At 38.7% G+C, this 20,373-nt stretch overlaps 2 protein-coding genes across 2 annotated transcripts; both read left to right on the top strand.

Moving 5' to 3' along the window:
- Window positions 1-15,381: 15,381 nt before the first annotated feature.
- Window positions 15,382-16,617, top strand: LOC128869444 (uncharacterized). Its single transcript, XM_054111995.1, has one exon. It carries the CDS (start codon window positions 15,382-15,384, stop codon window positions 16,615-16,617), a length of 1,236 nt encoding a protein of 411 aa, XP_053967970.1.
- Window positions 16,618-16,934: 317 nt separating this feature from the next.
- Window positions 16,935-20,087, top strand: LOC128869442 (uncharacterized). The gene has a single exon (XM_054111993.1). The coding sequence runs from the start codon at window positions 16,935-16,937 to the stop codon at window positions 20,085-20,087; it is 3,153 nt and encodes a 1,050-aa protein (XP_053967968.1).
- Window positions 20,088-20,373: the final 286 nt, after the last annotated feature.

The raw sequence follows: 20,373 nt of genomic DNA, 5'->3' as shown, positions 1-20,373 counted from the left end.
CATATATGCGGCTTTGCGGACAGCAATGTGTGATTCGCTGGAAGTCGCATTAACTCGCGACTGTCGCACAGTTAGAAGACATATTTACATACATATAAGGGTGCATACATACATACGGAGGAGCGGCCACTCGACATGACAAAAATTTAAGATTTATCAAATATTGGCAAATAATTCCACGCGAAATATTCCAATATTGACTATTTTCGAATGGTCGCGAAAATTGGCATATGGCGGGTCGTTTTATGAATGAAATTGAAATATGAGCTCGAACTTATGAATGAACTTTTTGTTCTTGTTCTAAATTGTTCAGCGCCGTCGCTGATAGAATCATGGCCGCTGCGACTGCGTCTACGAATGTATTTTGTTTTTGTAGTCGCTAGGCTTAGATTTTAGCTTTGGGCGACATGCGCATGTGAGGTATGTATGTGTTTTTGTTGTGTTCTAGAACATTTTAGAATGTGTGGTGGCAAAGCGGCCATCGCGTTGTGCTTGCTGTTGCTTTTGCGTCTATCAAAGTATTGTGTTTTTGTAAGTACAATATTAGGAATATCGACTGGTGAAAGACAAAAGTACACGGAAGCAAGAAGGGAGCGCTGTGCTCGCGCATATATGCATGAATGTATGAACGTGCATGGATGTAGTAACATATGAATACAATTATTTTGTAGGAAGTTTAGAAGGCAAGTAGGTACACTCGTATATGTATGTATATATTCTAGGACATAAAGTGGGTATACATACATACATAGAGCAGAATTGTTTTTGCACTTGTTAGGAAGAAACTCGTTCACTAGTGCGTATGTGTATTTGATTTCTTGTAAGAATGTGATGTGCTGTGACATGTGTACATACATAAGTCAAGGTTATTTGGGCATACTTGCATATGTGATATGATGTTCTTGCGCTTGTGCATTATTGTTTTTCATATACAAATGTACATACATACATATGTATGTAAATGCTGTCGAATACATAAACTATAAATTGACATACAATATAAAATAAGTGTTGATTTATCTTAAACCATTCTTTTTTTCTGAATGCAAATACCTCCTATTGACATGTACATACATATTATGTACTTATGTATATTATCATATACCATCATTTATTGACATATAAAGTATACGTTCATTTATATACATATGTGTGTAATGAAAAACTTCATGAATTACTTTCAGAACTTTATTAAAATTTATTCGCGTCGCGCGCATGCACAAAACCTTTTGTTCACAACGCAGGCGCAGAAATAAACGCTCTGCGTATTTATCCTCCCCACGTGACTCGCCATCAATTCTCGGCACAAATTTTTTTTTTCGTTTTTAATTTTTTTTTTTTTTAATGTAATCGTAAAAAAATTTGTAATAAATTTTATGTATCCGCTTATCAATTCAAAAGTAACAAAATGGTAATATAATAAGCAGTCGAAGAAATAAACGCACCGCCTATTTTTCCTCGCCACATGTTAGACTCGAGTTCAATTCCCGGCGCAAACTTTTTTTTATAAATTTTTTTTTTTAAATCTTTTTTTTTTTTAATGTAATTGAAAAAAAAAATTATGTAATAAATTTTACGTATTCGCTTATTATTTCAAAAATACGAAAATAGTAAAAATTTAATTGGTTTTATGTCGAGGTGAGAAATGTGTTGTGTGTTGAGGTGAAAGATGTGTGGTGTTTCTAATTTTTGTGTGGGCAAAAGTCAGTGAGGTGTCTATAAACTCGGTGTGCTAAATTCCCTTACTTCAAATCTTTCAAATCTCAATTGTACTAAAAAAAGCTCAAAGTAACATTTGCACCTTCTCATTGCATTAACATTATCTGATAATACTCAAAGGAGTAAAAACGGAAAATAAAATTAATAAAATTGATTATGAAAAGATATTAAAATGTTAAACGAAAATATACGGACTAAAAAAGGAATTTAGAGCATATAATAAAATAACAATTTGTAATGAAAAAGATTTTATAGAAATAAATAATAATAGCTGTATTAGTAACCTTATAAACAGTAGACGCCCAAATTGCACGCTTCTCAACGCTGACCACATTAGCAACCTAGAAGAAGTACAACCCGGAATACTATTGTATTTTTGAACAGTTATAATGGTTTAATCGAAATAGATGGCAAATCAATAGAACTGAATGGAACATTCATAATCCAACACCACAACTTCACTATCAAAGTGCAAAACAAAAATTTCTACGTACATGAAATGAGTAATTTACAACCTCTTCCACCTGTTCTACAAAAACGAAACTCGAAGACGCCATTCGAAGAAATATTATCCTTGCAGATGATGAAAGGTCTCCAAATACAAAACTTGAAGAAGCTGGAGACGATCAACAAAATCATTAAAGTGGGTTTAACCTCCAATACAGCACTCACAATATCCATAATAATAGCTGTCATACTACTCCCACTTAAAATTTCCGGAAAAAGAAAGCCGAAGGACTTTCAAGGGAATTGTAATAAACCAAACGCCCTTGGTACTCCTGAATCTACGGAGATGCGAACAGGGACGTCCGCTCTTGAGGAGCGAGGAGCTAACACAATACTTCACACACCTCAACCAAAATATCATGGTAACCCAACACTCCACACGCGCAACGTTTTAGCTAACGCAATACTTCACACACCTCAACCAAAAAGTCATTGCAACCCAACACTCCACACGCGCAACGCTTTTGAGGAAATACCAGGGCAGTGATTGGCGTTCCCGTGGGAAACGCCTACTCAGCAAAGTACTGGTCACGTTGCAAGCACACGGGCTTAGCTTTTAGTCTTAGTATTAGAATTAAAATATTTTTAAGTTCAGTTGTAAACCACCACGACCGGGTAGTTTAACTTATATAAATATATATACACTGGCTTAATCAACTAAATATTAAATACAAAATTTATTTTGACGGTTTTTTAAACTTATGGCGTTTTCTTTTCTCACAATAATGTCGCATTAATTCTTCTCCGCACCAGCGTTATAGGTATGCAACATTTTCGTTTTCTTTTCTTAAACTGTCATACTCTGAGGAGGCGAATATGAGTCATTTTCTACCCTCACATCGGTGATCAGCTAAATTTCGTTTATCGGTGAACACAGGTTCGTCCAAATAGATATACGTATTAAATAAAGGTAAAATGTTCTATTGAATTAAATTAAATATAGTATATTTACATTCTGAGTTCGATCAATGGTTTGCTAAATAAAAATCATAAACTAATGGCAACAGAACTTGTTTGGATCAGTTAATTCCAATGTTTAATAATATAAAGGAATTTGTATGTTTACCCGTTTAAACGTTCTCATGTTTAACTTAAGGCTAACACCTCGTGCGCATGCATTTCTGCTTATATAGGGTTATTCAATAGGTGCGCTTCAACTTTTTTCCGATAGGGAGGACGAACGACGCAATATTTTTTATTTTTCGCTTGTCATTTGTAAACTTCATTAGTATACATTTCATCATGGAACGCTACACACTTGAGCAACGATTGCAAATCGTGCAAATTTTTTATGAAAATAATCGTTCTGTTGCTGCTACTTTAAGAGCATTACGGCCATTTTACGGTCCATTTAACAAGCCGTCCCGTTTTGGGGTTATGTGAAGTCATTGGTCTACAGTAACAAGCCGGCGACGATTTGTGAGCTCAGAGCCAATATTGAACGCGAAATTGCTGAAATTTCGGCCGATTTATGCAAAAGAGTGGTCGAAAATTGGGTTCAACGATTGGACTTCGTAAAACGTGCACGCGGTGGTCATGCAAAAGAAATCGAATTTCATACTTAAATGTATATGTTCAAACTCGATAATAAAAAAAAATTAGTTGAAAAAGTCAAACCGTTTGTGTTTTATTCAAAAAAGTTCAAAAGTTGAAGCGCTCTTACTGAAAAACCTTATATATGTACATGTGCTTGGCGGCCGCCGTAGCCGAATGGGTTGGTGCGTGATTACCATTCGGAATTCACAGAGAGGTAGTTGGTTCGAATCTCGGTGAAAGCAAAATTAATAAAAACATTATTCTAATAGCGGTCGCCCATCGGCAGGCAATGGCAAACCTCCGAGTGTATTTCTGCCATGAAAAAGCTCCTCATAAAAATATCTGCAGTTCGGAGTCGGCTTGAAACTGTAGGTCCCTCCATTTGTGGAACAACATCATGACGCACACCACAAATAGGAGGAGGAGCTCGGCCAAACACCTAACAGAAGTGTACGCGCCAATTATTTATTTATTTTTTTTATTTTATGTACATGTGCTTAATGTTATCATAATTTCTAGATACGGCAACTCGTATTATCTGGATATTTCTTTCGTGTCGTATGACATTCATGTTTTGTAATAATTCCGATTTACATCGGTAGGTCTAATCATCCCGATTAGAAACCAAATTCTTCAGTCCAAAAAGAGTCAATCTCTGCAGGAGAACTTATTTGGATTTCTTCTGTCCAGATTTGCATTGCTGTAAACGACACACCACGTCATTCAAATTTTTAACCATCTTGTATGGACCTTCACAGGATACTTGGAGTTTCAGGGAAAGCCTTTTCTTACTTTGTTGATTACAGAAAGGGTTATATTTGCTAAATCATTTAGGGTTCACAGCACGGGCAAATCGATTTTTCAGCTTCTTACTCATCAGCTGAACATGTTTCTGGCATGAGTTTCCTAATAATTACCTGCGTCCATCGCGGGAGCGACACCTCTTCCGAACGCTAAGTCACCCGGAAGCCCATTCCATTCCATTGTGGGTGGGATGGTGTTAACTGTTACAACACCAACCGTTATCCCCATAACAAGGGTTAACATAATATGAAAAGCATATGTATATACATATATACATGCATTCATACATACCTATGTATACATATTTATGCAACCTAATTTATTTCACTTGACATAAACGCAACTTAATTTTAATTTAACTCCAATACATTTAATTCCAGACATGATTCCTGGAAATTATTTCCAAATCAACTGCATTTCCGTTCTCACAACGAAAATGCAATTCAACCTAATTTATTTTAACGAATTATTTCATTTTTCATTAGAATAACAACATAAGTTTGTTTTGTTCCCAACACCAAAAACAGAAACAAAACACACTTATGATTAGTAGGCAAAAACCGACGAAAACAACATTTTTAGTTAATAAGTAAATTGTAATTTTATAATATAAGAAAAGAAATTGAATAATAAAGGGACAGTTGTGAAAACACAGCAAAAGACAAAAGTCTTAAATTTTTTTTAATAAGGAAAAATCCTTAAAACATTTCTGGCGACGAGGATGGGATGTGATATTTTAATATCCATATAATAATTTATGTAAAAATACATAAATTATCCCTATAATTTTAGTGAACTCCAGTGTAAAAATACATGGACTAAATTTAAAATTTTTTTTTTTGAAGTGAAAAATTAAAAAAAAAAAACAAAAAAAAAAACAAAAAAAAAAGAGATTTCATGAACAAAAAAATTAAAATCTTTTGAAGTGAATAATTTTGAAAAAAAGAATCTCTGAATAAAAATTAAAATCTTTCTAATCGAATCTATGAACAAAAATTAAAATTTTTCGAAGTGAAAAATTTTGAAAAAAAAATCTATGTGTAAAAATACACGAACTTAAATTAAAACTTTTTGAAATTACCAATTTTGGAAAAAAAAAATCTGTGAACAAAAAAAATCAAAGTGAATAATTTTGAAAAAAAAAATCTATGTGTAAAAATACACGAACTTAAATTAAAACTTTTTGAAATGAACAATTTTGGAAAAAAAAATCTATGAACAAAAAAAACTAAAGTGAATAATTTTGGAAAAAAAATCTATGTGTAAAAATACACGAACTTAAATTAAAACTTTTTGAGATGAACAATTTTGAAAAAAAAAATCTATGAACAAAAATTAAAATTTTTTTGAAAAAAAATAATTATGAAAAAAAAAAAAAAAAATCTATGTTGAACAACTCAAACAACAATCAACACCAAAAGCAACAAGGAGAAGAATACTACAGCATATCATCCACAGAAAAGTATACAGAGGACAAACAACTACAACTGAACAATTTTAAAATTCTGACGTCACAAACAACAATCAACACCAAAGCAACAAGAAGAAGAATACCACATCATCTACAACAATTAAAAGAAATACAAAGTAAGCTAGTAAATCATTTATTGATATATAGTTAATACATATACATATATAAGAAAATTTAGAATAAAAAAAAATACCAGTCTAACGGTTAGACGCGATAGAAGTGAAACCTTCCGTAAAACAAACTGAGAGAGAATGAGACGAAAGCAGCATTAGGAGCGGGATAATTATAGGTTCATTATAATATTGCTATAAAGTTCATATTTTATTTTCTTCATTTTATTATTACTCATCCTAAATGTTTTCAATTTCAACAAATGATACGAGTGTGATTGTCAACATATCTTTGAAATACCGCGTCAATTCTTGTTTTTGATATCATTCTCTCTCAGTTTGTTTTACGGAAGGTTTCACTTCTATCGCGTCTAACCGTAAGACTGGTTTTTTTTTTTTTTCTGTCGAAATTCACGACACTTTTCTGCATTTTTTTTCGGCATAATTGCGGTAAATATTTAAAAATGAAAATATTTACGAACATAAAAATACGGACGCAATACAGCACACGCGGTTGCTATTATGAGCGTCGTAACGCGTATAATACACAGACGTACTAACATACACGCAAACATTCGTAGGACGCTTGGTTTGAATTTTTTATACATATGTATGTATGCTATACTATGGCCTAGCCTATGTACGTACATACATATTTGTGTTCTGAACTTCCAGCAAAACAATGCTTATTAATATACACATATGCATCTACATACAACCGCACACACAGGCCACTCACTTTATTCCTGTAAATGCGTATGTCGTCCAAAGCTAAAATTCTATGCCTAGCGACTACAAGAACAAAATACATTAATAGGCGCAGGCGTAGCGGCCATCATCCTAGTTGCCATAGCGCTGAACAGTCGCGGCGGCGCCGAACAGTTTCAACTATTGTACTGTGCAACAAAAACTCATCATCAAAAAATTGATTTATAAATTCGAGCTCATAGTTCTAAGAGCAAGTACTTTCATTCATAAAACGTGCCGCCCATTTGCTAATTTTCTCGACAATTCGAAAATAGTCAATATGGGAATATTTCGCGTAGAATTATTTGCCAATATTCAATTTTTGTCAAGTCGAGTGCCCGCGGCTCCGTAAATATGTTTGCTCCCATATACGTATGTAAATACGTATATGTTTCTAAATGCTCGACAACCGCAGCTACCTGTTCAAGGTTACTGTACATTAGGCCGGGTCGATTTGTGGAAAGGCAAAAAAATCGTCCATTGCTCTGTGAAAATCATATTCTAGGGATCAGAATAAGAAATTTTGCCGAAGGAACCATACCTCTAAAACGATTTCTGATGTCCCACAATATGGGTCGAACTTTTTAGTTTCTTTTCTATAACTCACATTCATTCATTTACATATGTTCTGACTAAATAAATTTCTTAAGAGAAAAAATAGATAATATTATAAATAAATAAAAATAAAGAAAAAACATAGCCATTTAGCTGATTTTTTCATGTAAAGGCCAAAAATGGTGATATTTTGAAATTGGGGGACATCAGAATTCATTTTAGAGGTATGGTTCCTTCGGCAAAGTTTCTTATTTTGATCCCTAGAATACGATTTTCATAGAGCAATGAGCGATTTTTAAATCGACCCGCCCTACTGTACATGCAATGCTGTGTCTATGAATGTGCGCTGTGCCTATGAATGCGCGCTGGATTTCTTGAGAAATTTTACCGTATGTTTTGCTGTGGCGAGGCACATACCCTACAAGACAGTGCTGAGTACTTTCGCCAAAAATTCCAACACATTGACAAATATTTTATTAGTCTCTAATACATGCGCATTGACAAGTTGAAAATTGTCGAAAGAGCAAAAGAGATAACTAAATGTGAAACTCTTTTTCTCGTGAAAGCGCTATTGAAATGCTCCTTTTTTATACTATTCGTCAGTAATGCCACAGCGGGAGAAATATTGATTGGGTATTTTTTAAAACAAAAACTGGGAATTTACAGTTTCCTTATTTTCATTGATGTAGATACATATAAGTATAAAAAAAATAAGCACACTGAGTATAAAATACATAAATAAGCAAAAAATTAAAAAAACATACATATTTACATACAAAAACCAACACTCAGTTTTCAATAGAATTACATGTATTCAAAATGTATTCAGGAAAGTGTGATTGAATTTGACAGTGGTCTCATAAAAATTATATTATAACCCAAAAAACATATTATATAATATTTTAAACAATGTATTATATGTATTACATTTAAATCGCGAAATTTTTCCTTTAACGTAAAACGAACTGTTTTCGTCAATTATTTTTTGTGCTCTATTTCATTCAGCACGCCATTCCGACTATTAGTTGTTCCCGGGAATTGGCAATACTAAGAAGTATTGAAAGGAATTTCTAGCCGCGCTTTCAAACAAAAAGCGCATCTAGTTATTCATAATTATTCATATTCCTCGTGGAAGGCGGTTGTGTTTTTTGTGATTGTAAAAAGTGTATTGTGAAAAAATCGAGTGTAAATCAGGTATGTATATTTGAATTCTAACCAAATGTTATTTTATCGTGGTTTCATAAGCATTTTGGTAAAATAAGAATTTTTAACGTTCTACGTTACCGGATTTATATCCGGCCATGGACTGTCACTTCAGCAGTATTCTCCGTATAAGTTAACAGCCAAATCATCGAACGTCCCTCGCAATGAATTCACCGAGCAACCCGCGCGCAAACAATGTCGCTGAACCCGACCACATACGCAACATAAACAAAATAATGTGAGTCGGAGCAACGGCCAGCCGTTTCCGTTGTGTCGCAAGCGTTGGAATTCTGATCGGAAATATGCTGAGTCGGTTTTACAGACCACAAACCCATGGCATGATCTTTATGTACTTATTATGTATTTAGGTTTAGATTCATATTTCCATTTATGTACTTAGCTTTAGTCTTTTATTCATTCCATTCTTATAATCAGTTTTGTCCAGACAATTGTTTAATAAAGAACGATTGACTTTACTCCGGCACGCCGCCGTTAATATTTGATGTATTGATTTACACTGTTGAGCCACAAGGCCAATAGTCCAACAAAGGGGACGAAGTCAAGTCTCCCAACCTAAACATCTTAAAGCTAATTAGAATCAAGAAGTAGCTGAGACGTGTCAGCAACACCCGCCGCTGGACCAAGGCATCATCACTGCTCCAGAGGGAAAGTGAACCAATACCTATAACTGGCGCCCAACAGAGTTAAAACTGGAATTAGATAATCTTACGATATCTATTAAGTTAGGAACACCATGGCCCTAAACAAGAACATGTAAGTGAATGTTCGGTAAAAATTAGAAAAAGTATTGATGAAAAACTATTTTAAATAAAAAAAATTGTGAATAAATTGGCAATGCGAAAGTGAGCATTACGGTATAGTCGCGAAATTATTGACGTGCAAGTGCAGTTTTTTTGTTGAAAAAAAAAAGAGAAACAAGTTGATATTTTCGCTTCATTGGCTGCTCATGACTTGGGCTTATAGAAATATAAAGATAGAGTACGACAGTGACGAAGAGCAAGAAATAGGATTTAGGCCAGGAAGAAACGGTCAATTAGGAATGGAGCCGGCATTACTAAAAGCGTTAGTAGAAGGTGCGGTAAACAGTGCGCTCCTCGAACAAGAGAGGAGACTAAAAGACAAGTTCCGAGCGGAACCTCAAACAGTTAGAGGTCAGGTTAATGCGTTAAGAATAGAAACCCCACAAGTTGAAACATACCAGAGAGTAACAATTGACCCTAATGTGGGATGTGAGGTGAAGTTAGACATTGTAAAATCAGTGCCTAGCTTCAATGGAAATCATGAGGAATACGTGTCGTGGCGACAGGCGGCTATAGACGCATATGAGATTTTCAAAAGATACGTAGGCAGCGAGGCGCATTACGAGGCTGTGGCCATTTTAAAAAACAAAGTAACTGGTCCAGCTCGTGCCATCCTTACGTCGCACAATACAGTGCTTAATTTTGACGCCATTATCGCTAGGCTCGACTGCTCGTACGCAGACAAAACATCCTTGCGCGTACTTAGGCAGCAACTAGAACTGGTTAGGCAGGGTGACCTAAACTTAATGGAATATTACGATGAGGTAGAAAAGAAGCTCACTCTGGTCACAAATAAAATAGTAATGACTCATGACGAGCAAGCTGCGTCCATTCTTTGTGCAGAAATTAGAGACGATGCACTACACGCTTTCATGGCAGGACTTAGGAGGCCCCTAAAATCTTTAGTAATCCCAGCGAAGCCCAAGGATTTGCCATCTGCATTAGCAGTGGCCCGTGAGGCTGAAAATAGCATCGAAAGAAGCGCATTTGCTGCATCTTATGCTAAAGTAATTGAAGAAAGAAACCATAGCGGCGATAATACTAGATTTGGCAATCGTAACCAAGCTAGACAAGGCAGGGGCCAGGAAAGAAATCCACATTTTGTGGGAAATCAAGGCCAAAGCAGGGCACAGCAAGCTGACCCTAAAACACTAGCGAATGACAAAGAGCCACAATCAAAGTATCAGGCTCAACCCATGGACGTTGATCCTTCGATGTCCAAGTTAAGACAACAGACCAATTGGGGAAAGCCACAGGGCTGTTCTACACAAGACGGGGCTCGGAAAAGGCATAACACTTCAGAACGCACGTCAGGCTATAGGCGCCAAAAGATTAACAATATTACGCAACGAGCGCCTACCCAAGACGAGAAAGAATACGAAGAAATGGCCGAAACTGCGCGTGCTGAAATAGATGACGAAAGTGGCGAACCCGAGGACAACGATTTATTGAATTTTTTAGAGGTCGTTCCCGATTGCCGTTCGTCGAGCGTCAATTGGCTGGCAAAACATTAAAGATTCTTATCGACACCGGGGCGGCAAAAAGTTACATTAAACCCGTAAAGGAGTTAAAAAACGTAACACCAGTCGACACCCCTTTTACTGTGAACTCCATTCATGGGTCCAGTAAAATTCAAAAAAAATGTTCAATAGTAATTTTTAAGAAAGTTGCCACGTTTTTCATATTAGATACCCTTGACACCTTTGATGCTATAATAGGCTTCGATCTGCTCACGCAGGCGGGGGTAACTATTGACCTGATGGAAAACAGCATAAACTACGGTAATACTTCGGAAATACTCAATCACCATCCGTGCGATAACGTGAACTTTACACGTGTCGATTATATCGTAGTCCCAAATTCCGTAAAAGGCGAATTCAAGAAAATGATACTGAAGAGAATTAGTGCATTCGCGACCTCTAACGAGGCACTGCCTTACAATACTTCAGTCGTCGCCAGGATCCGGACTGTAGACAATTAGGAGGTATATTCAAAGCCCTATCCATACCCAGTAGGCGTGTCAGATTTTGTAAACAACGAAGTCGCACAGCTGTTGAAAGATGGCATCATAAGGCCATCAAGATCTGCGTATAATAGCCCAGTCTGGGTTGTTGATAAGAAAGGAATAGGTTCCAACGGAAATAAGAATAAACGGCTGGTCATTGACTTTAGAAAACTAAATGAGAAGACCATCGCCGACCGATATCCGATATCCGATGTCGAGTATCCAGGTAATCTTAGCTAACCTCGGAAAGGCTAAGTTTTTTACCACACTGGATCTTAAATCCGGATCCCACCAGATTTACCTAGCGGATAACGATCGTGAAAAGACATCCTTCTCGATAAATGGCGGAAAATACGAATTCTGTCGTTTGCCCTTTGGTCTAAAAAATGCGGGAAGCATTTTTCAAAGAGCAATCGACGATATCTTGCGAGAACAGATCGGAAAGATATGTTATGTCTATGTGGATGACGTAATTATCTTCTCTGAAAATGCCGCAGACCACGTCCGCCATATCGATATAATACTTCAGCAACTTTGCGATGCTAACATGAGAATCTCCAAGGAAAAGTCGAAATTTTTTAAAGAAAGTGTCGAATATCTAGGCTTCATTGTTACTAGCGAGGGAGCAAAAACAGACCCAGAAAAAGTCAAGGCGATCCAAGAGTACATTGAACCAAAAAATTTATACTCTCTGAGATCTTTTCTAGGCCTAGCCAGCTACTATAGGGTGTTTATCAAAGACTTTGCAGCCATAGCAAGACCCTTGACTAATATACTAAAAGGCGAAAACGGCACTGTAAGCAAACACATGTCTAGGAAAGTAGCAGTCCAATTTGACGAATCTCAACGCGACGCTTTTAACCGATTGAGAAACATACTAGCATCAGAAGATGTTATGCTCATGTACCCTGATTTCAAAAGACCTTTATACTTGACTACAGATGCTTCTGCAAATGGCATTGGAGCAGTATTATCTCAAGGCGGTAGACCCATCACCATGATCTCCCGAACGCTAAAAACGTGCGAAACTCACTATGCTACCAACGAAAGAGAGTTGTTGGCGATTGTATGGGCCCTCGGCAAACTGCAGAATTACCTTTACGGTACAAGAGAGCTACATATATTTACAGATCATCAACCTCTCACGTTCGCAGTGTCTGAGAAAAATACGAATGCGAAAATCAAGAGGTGGAAGGCGTTTATTGAACAACATAACGCCCAATTGCATTACAAGCCAGGGAAAGAAAACTTTGTCGCAGATGCCTTATCTAGGCAAGAGCTTAACGCTCTTCAAGACGAAACGCAATCAGACATATCCACTATTCACAGTGAGGTATCCCTTACATACACTATACAAACAACTGATAACCCCCTAAATTGTTATAGAAATCAGATAACTTTGGAAGAATCACGTTATTCGTTGCATCGAAGACTTATTCTATTTGGCAAAAAAACCCGTCACTTAATTCAATTTACAGATAAAATTAATCTCATAGAAACATTAAAACTTGCTGTGAACCCCGATGTTGTAAACGCGTTTTATTGCGAACTCACAACTTTAGCTGCATTTCAACATGAGCTGGTTTCAATTTTCCCGACAACCAAATTCTGGCATTGCAAAAGAATAGTGTCAGACATCACTAACAAAGACGAATAGGTAGAAATAGTCAACACCGAACATAATCGTGCGCACAGAGCGGCACAAGAAAACGTAAAACAGATACTTCGGGACTACTACTTCCCAAAAATGACTAAATTGGCTAACGAGGTTGTACTAAAGTGCAAAGTTTGCGCTATCGCCAAGTACGACCGACACCCCAAAAAACAAGAACTCGGGAAGACGCCAATTCCCTCATTTGTCGGAGAAATGTTACACATTGACATATTTTCTACCGATCAGAAACTTTTCCTGACTTGCATCGATAAATTTTCCAAATTCACCGTCGTCCAGCCCTTACCTTCTAGATCAATAGTCGATAAAATGGGGTTAAATTTTACTTATAATTAATACATTTCCAAACCCAAAAACCGTTTATTGCGACAATGAGCCAGCGTTTAATTCCGAAACGATCACTTCATTGTTAAAAAATCAGTTTAACATTGACGTTGTAAACGCCCCCCCATTACATAGCTGTTCCAATGGGCAAGCGGAACGTTTCCACAGTACATTAATAGAAATCGCAAGGTGTTTAAAGTTGGATAAAAAAGTTAGTGATACAGTTCAGGCTATCATGAGAGCAACAATAGAATATAATAAAACCATACATTCAGTAACAGAACAAAAACCACTCGATGTAATTCACTCTATACCGGACGAAATTAAGCAAAAAATCAAAGATCGACTAATAAAAGCTCAGCAAGATCAATTAGCTAGATGCAACCCGAACAGACAGAACAGGATGTTTGATGTAGGAGAAAAAGTTTACCTCAAAAATAACAAAAGATTAGGTAACAAACTATCTCCCTTGTGCACAGAGGGCGCCGTACAAGCAGACCTGGGAACGTCTATACTTGTTAAGGGGAGGGTGGTCCATAAGGACAATGTGAGGTAAACATAGGTCATAACGCATAAGATTCTCACAGATAGTTACTACAATTCAGTTTAATCATTTCATACAGGTTCATCGGAGTGACCATCATACTCTTATCCACAACTCACGCACGCATCACCGATTTCTCGCACGCAAGCTACATTCCGATATTGGACGGAAACGTTTTTGTATGGGAACAACATAGTTACGTGAGACATTCTACAAATTTATCTAATTTCGTGAGCATTATAGATTATACAATTAAATTATCAAAACTTTTCCCTCAGTCACACATGCGAAAATTGTTAGATGTAGATATCGACCATATTCAGAATATTTTATCTAGCTTAACGGTACACCATAGAATGGCCAGAAGTTTAGACTTTCTAAGAACAGCTTTAAAAATCGTTGCAGGTACGCCTGATGCATCAGACTTAGAAAAGATTAAACTTACCGAAGCCGAGCTCATAGAATCAAACAACAGACAAGTAATAGTAATCACTGAAGCACAGAAACAAATTAACCTTTTAACTGATGCAGTAAATAAATTAATTAAAGAAAAAAAAGGCGAGTTCGTAGACTCTCCTCATTTGTATGAAACTTTACTTGCACGAAATAGAATGTTAACCACTGAAATCCAAAACCTTATGCTTACTATAACGCTCGCCAAATCTAACATCATAAACCCCGCAATTCTCGACCACGAAGATTTAAAATCAATTTTTACCGAACAGCTCGCAGAGGTCCCAATAGTTAGTTTAATGGCAGTATCAAATATAAAAATATTTCAATCAAATAGAGTAATCCACATAATAATTGAATATCCTAATGTTAAGACTATTTGTAAGAAGGTTATGATATATCCTGTTGCCCACAATAACACCATTCTGCAAGTACATGATGACATAGTAGCTGTTCAGAATTCGTCCAATCTGGCACCACCTTAATTTATAGCATTATTGGTATTATTTCTTCGAATTCATCTATACATACATACATATGGTATTTATGCACAGTTAGCTTTAAACAGTTATTTTCCTTTGTACTTAAAAATGAGACGCTCAATAAAATTCATTGCTTGTACAGCTTCGAAGAGAACACACGTCTTTATATTTGTGCTTAAACATTTTGGTGCCTCCTGTGAGGACAAATAATTAAATTGAGTGAAATTATACAAAGTTGTACCAATCGTTTGGAATATCAAAGCTTATTCAAATAAATGCGTTCGGTGCGTGAAATCAAAGTACATTCATTGATAGTTTTACAACAAACGGTGACAAGTACTGATTCGAATTTTATACCCAAGCAATCAAGTGCATAAATAGCAGTTAAAGTGCATCCCACAGCTGTGTGATTTTAATTCTGCGAGCTAATGGCAGAATTAAATTTGTGCGCTTCGGCAATAAAGGCCATTAAACGCATACACGATCGGGTGAGTGGATTCCAGCAGGGTGCATTTGATGAATTTCATCTTGAGCAAGAGTTGAAATCATTGTCAGCACATTATGCACGTTTCGTGACCAACCATGACCTGTTGGTGGGCAATGCAGCAAACGCCGAGTTGGAGGCCCACGAGAAGTTATGGGAAGAGGTTGAAGGTATTTACAGCAATGCATGTACCCACTTGAACCGTGCAATCATGGGTGCAAAACCTAGTCAGTCTGCTGTGATGCCTGTGCGAGAGTGTGAGGTTAAGTTAGAACCGCTTGCAATTCCAACGTTCGATGGAACTATGCAGAATTGGCTGGCGTTTAAAGACGTTTTTGAATTGCTTGTCCACAATACAGACTATCCTGAGGCCTACAAGTTAGGCAAGTTGCGGCAGGCAGTAAGCGCAAGTGCTGTACCGCTCGTCGGGAGTGTATATTCTGGGGGATACGCTGATTTATGGAAGGCGCTTAAAGAACGTTTTGACAATAGAAGGCAACTGGCTGAGACTCATGTGTCACGCTTACTCAATATCAAGCCGACAACTGAGGACACACCAACTGCGTTACTGTTCATCGTCGACACGGTACATGAATCACTACGAGCTTTACATGTCATGGGTCTACCAGTGGCCGAATGGGATGCTGTGGTCGTACCGATAATAGTTTTGAAACTTCCGATAACTACACAGCGCGAGTGGAACATGAGCTGTTCACCCACCGAAAATCCGAGCCTCGATGAGCTGCTTACGTTTTTGGGTCAGCGGGCTCATAGCCTCAGCACAACAGTTGTCACATGGAGCAATGGGGTTGAATTTACGTCCAAGAGTCATCAACGCGCTGGTGGTCCGTCAAGAGCTGTTAGATCACACGTCGTATCTGCAGAGGAGGGTAAATGCACATACTGCCAAGGTGCACATCGTATTATGAAATGCGCACACTTTCTTGGGATGAAATACGAAGACAGAATTACTGCTGCAAAGACTGCAAAGCTTTGTTTTAACTGCCTAAAGCAAGGTCATTCAGCAAGACAATGTCCATCGGGGAATTACCGTCACTGTGGTCGTAAGCACAACTCATTACTTTGCCGCGAATCATTATCTCAGAATCCATCAGAGTCAGTGTCAACGTGTCCGGAAGGAGCCGTCACTGCTATTGCATCCAGAAATTCGAATCTCTGACTAGAGCCTGCTGTGGAGCAAATGCGAAGTTTCGGTGGAAGGAATCGGAGCTTACTCCTACGCACGTACACGTGGGCGTGTCACACTCACGTTAAAATGGCTCTATTCCAGTTTCAGTTTGGAAATCGTTGCACTTGTCATGCAGTCAATTACTAAGGTCATCCCAACAGTGCATATTGACATGACACGGTGGCAGCATTTGAAGGGACTAGAATTGGCCGATACGCAGTTCGGCATTCCTAGCAATATCGACATTCTTATTGGTGCGGATGTATGGGGAAAAGCAGTTGAAGGGGACATAAGACTCGGTGGCCTCAATGAGCCACACGCCCAGCGAACCCGCTTCATACGCCCATGCTTTACGACAATTTCATCTTCTTGAACGACGACTAGCAGCGAATTGTGAGCTCAAGAAAAAATACATTGCCTTCATGCGCGAATACGCGGACCTCGGCCATATGGAACCCGTTAGTCACATTGGAGATGAGGGGGTCAACTACCACATCCCTCACCACGCGGTTCTGGAAAAGTTCCGCGTTGTGTTCAATGCTTCAGCGCGGACCACGAGCGGCCTCTCACTGAACGACGTCCAGTTGGTGGGAGCCACGATTCAAGAACCACTTGTGAATATCATCTTTCGTTTTCGGTGTTTTCGCGTAGCATTAACAGCAGACATCGAGAAAATGTTCCGTCAAATTCTGATAACTCCCGAACATAGGGATTTCCAACGCATTATTTGGAGAGAATCACCAGACAATGACCTAGCAGTATACCGTTTAACTACAGTGACGTATGGGATGGCTTGTAGCCCGTACAACGCAGTTCGCGCACTCAATCAATGCAGTTATGATAACTACAACGTAGTCGCAGATGGCCATCAGTCGATTGTTGCGCGCGATGCGATTCTGTCATCATTTTATGTAGATGATTTTCTCATCAGTTGTGACACTGAGGATAAAGCCTTCGAACTCGCTGTCAATGTGAGTGCGATTTTGTCGGCCGGACAGTTCCTTTTACGAAAATGGCATTCTAATAGTGGTGAGGTTGTAAAGCGTTTAATTAGTAACAATTCTTCAATCGTAGAGTTAGCAAGTGAACCATCGACGGCAACTGTGCTTGGTTTAAGCTGGGACCCAACAACAGACGAGATCTTTTTCAAAGCGAATCTAAACCAGAACATCGGATGCCTCACAAAACGTCGGGTTTTAAGTGAGGTCGCCAAACTATTTGATCCTACTGGCATGCTTGCTCCAATTGTTATTGCCGGGAAGATATTTATTCAGAAGTTGTGGTCTGCTGGCTTAGAATGGGATGCACCACTCCCAGATGCACTTCAAAATACGTGGGTCTTATTTTACAGAGAACTTGACGTTATAAACCGTATCCGTGTACCACGATGGTTAGGTTTGGCTGAGGGTAAGACTACTATGCTACTTGGGTTTTGTGATGCAAGTCCACTTGCCTATGCGGCTGTCCTCTGTACTAGGACAACAGACGGTGAAGGTCGGTCAACTGTATCATTGCTAACAGCTCGCACCAAAGTGGCGCCACTCAAGGGTGCAACGATTCCTCGCCTAGAACTTTGTGCGGCACATTTACTCGCATCCACACTGGACAATGTGCGAACTGCTTTACGTCTAACGGACACTTCTTATCATTTATGGTCCGACTCGCGAATCGTGTTATGCTGGTTACGTAAACCTCCAACTACTCTCAAGCCGTACATTTCCAATCGTGTTCGTCACATTCAAGAGCTGACATCACCAGATCGTTGGCATTATGTACGGTCTGCACAAAATCCGGCAGACTGTGCCAGTAGAGGTATCCGAGCATCAGAACTGGTTGAACATCAGTTGTGGTGGCAAGGGCCAAAATGGCTTATGGACAAACAGCTACCAATTTCCTTTGGGATCGAATTAAAAGATGACGAGCTTGACATTGTACGTGGTGAACAGAGAGTGTCATCGTTTGTAGCAACGACGGCCCACGCGAGCATTCTTACAACTCGACGTCTAGACGGCCAAATAATTCCATTAAGCGAACGCTTTAGTTCATTGCAAAAGCTTCTTCGTACCGTGGCAATCGTACTTCGGTGGCTACCAGTTCGCCGACATTTGCGAAGACTGATCGTCAATCCTACAGAAATGGACGATGCTCTTAACGTGCTAATCCGAAACGAGCAATATACCTTTGCGACTGATATGTCTCTGATTCGGAAGGGATCGGAAATATCCAGCTCCAGCAAACTAAGGTCATTGAACCCTTACATAGATTGTAACGACATATTGCGAGTCAGAGGTCGTATTGGTCACGCTGACCTTCCAGAAGATCGACGTTTTCCGATAATTTTACCGAAGCATGGGAGTTTGGTACACTTACTCATCCGACACGCACATGAAACCACGCTTCATGGTGGGGCGCAAATCACTCTTCAAACTCTTCGCGCACGGTACTGGATATTGAACGGAAGGCAAGCAGTCCGAAGGTTTGTACAGACTTGTGTTATTTGCCGACGACATCGAGGCGTAACGTTATCTCAGCAGATGGTATCCTTACCCAGGCATCGCATTACGGCAGCACGGCCTTTTATACCTTCAGGTGTCGACTATTGCGGGCCTTTTACAGTGCGCATCGGCACAAAAAGATCGCGCACAACGATCAAAACATATCTAGCTGTTTTCGTTTGCATGGCGACCAAGGCCGTGCATATTGAAGTTCTTGATGATCTTTCATCACCCGCATTCTTAGATGCATTTACGCGATTTATAAGTAGACGAGGTCCATGTCGAGATCTCTATAGTGACAACGGTACTACGTTCACAGGTGCTAACCGTTTGCTTAAAGAAGACTTGGCTGCTTGGCAGAACGACAACAACCAACAAAGTTTGGCGAATCTCGGTACTCATTGGCACTTCATCGCTCCCAGCGCTCCTCATCAAGGTGGTCTCTGGGAGGCTGCGGTAAAATCTGCCAAATATCATTTGGTGCGCCTCGTTGGAGCGCAGTCATTATGGTATAGCCAACTTCAGACTTTGGCGACACGCATTGAAGCATGCCTAAATTCTCGTCCGCTAACACCTATATACGATGATCCCGATGATAAGTTAGCGTTGACCCCTGCCGACTTTCTGGTTGGCGCTCCACTGGTTGCAGTCCCTGAAGCTGACATCAGAACAATTCCGTCCAACCGTATTAAGCACTGGCTCTGGCTGCGTCAGATACATCAACAATTTTGGCAACGATGGAGCGAGGAATATTTATCTACTCTTCAAACTCGAAACAAGTGGCAGACGAAATCAAGGGACGTAAAGATCGGAGACATAGTCATCGTAAGACATGAGAACTTACCACCAACATATTGGCGCTTAGGGCGCGTAACTGCGGTTCATCCGGGCAGCAATGGTTTAATACGTAATGTCACGCTTCAGACGGCGAACGGTATGATGACTCGTGCGGTACAGAAATTGTGATGGCTTCTGGACGCAGAGCATTTTGAGGCCAGCGCCTCAACCGGGCAGGATGTTCAGAATTCGTCCAATCTGGCACCACCTTAATTTATAGCATTATTGGTATTATTTCTTCGAATTCATCTATACATACATACATATGGTATTTATGCACAGTTAGCTTTAAACAGTTATTTTCCTTTGTACTTAAAAATGAGACGCTCATTAAAATTCATTGCTTGTACAGCTTCGAAGAGAACACACGTCTTTATATTTATAGCTGTGACAGAATGCGCTACAACCAACTTTG

Source organism: Anastrepha ludens, chromosome X (genome assembly GCF_028408465.1).
Source record: "Anastrepha ludens isolate Willacy chromosome X, idAnaLude1.1, whole genome shotgun sequence".
NCBI classification, from domain to species: domain Eukaryota; kingdom Metazoa; phylum Arthropoda; class Insecta; order Diptera; family Tephritidae; genus Anastrepha; species Anastrepha ludens.
Note: the sequence above shows the minus strand (reverse complement) of the source record. Positions and strands in the feature narration are given on the sequence as shown.

Bases quoted from the DNA above. Each gene is read 5' to 3' on its own strand.
- LOC128869444 (XM_054111995.1), top strand. From the start codon at position 15,382: ATGGCAGAATTAAATTTGTGCGCTTCGGCAATAAAGGCCATTAAACGC.
- LOC128869442 (XM_054111993.1), top strand. From the start codon at position 16,935: ATGAGCCACACGCCCAGCGAACCCGCTTCATACGCCCATGCTTTACGA.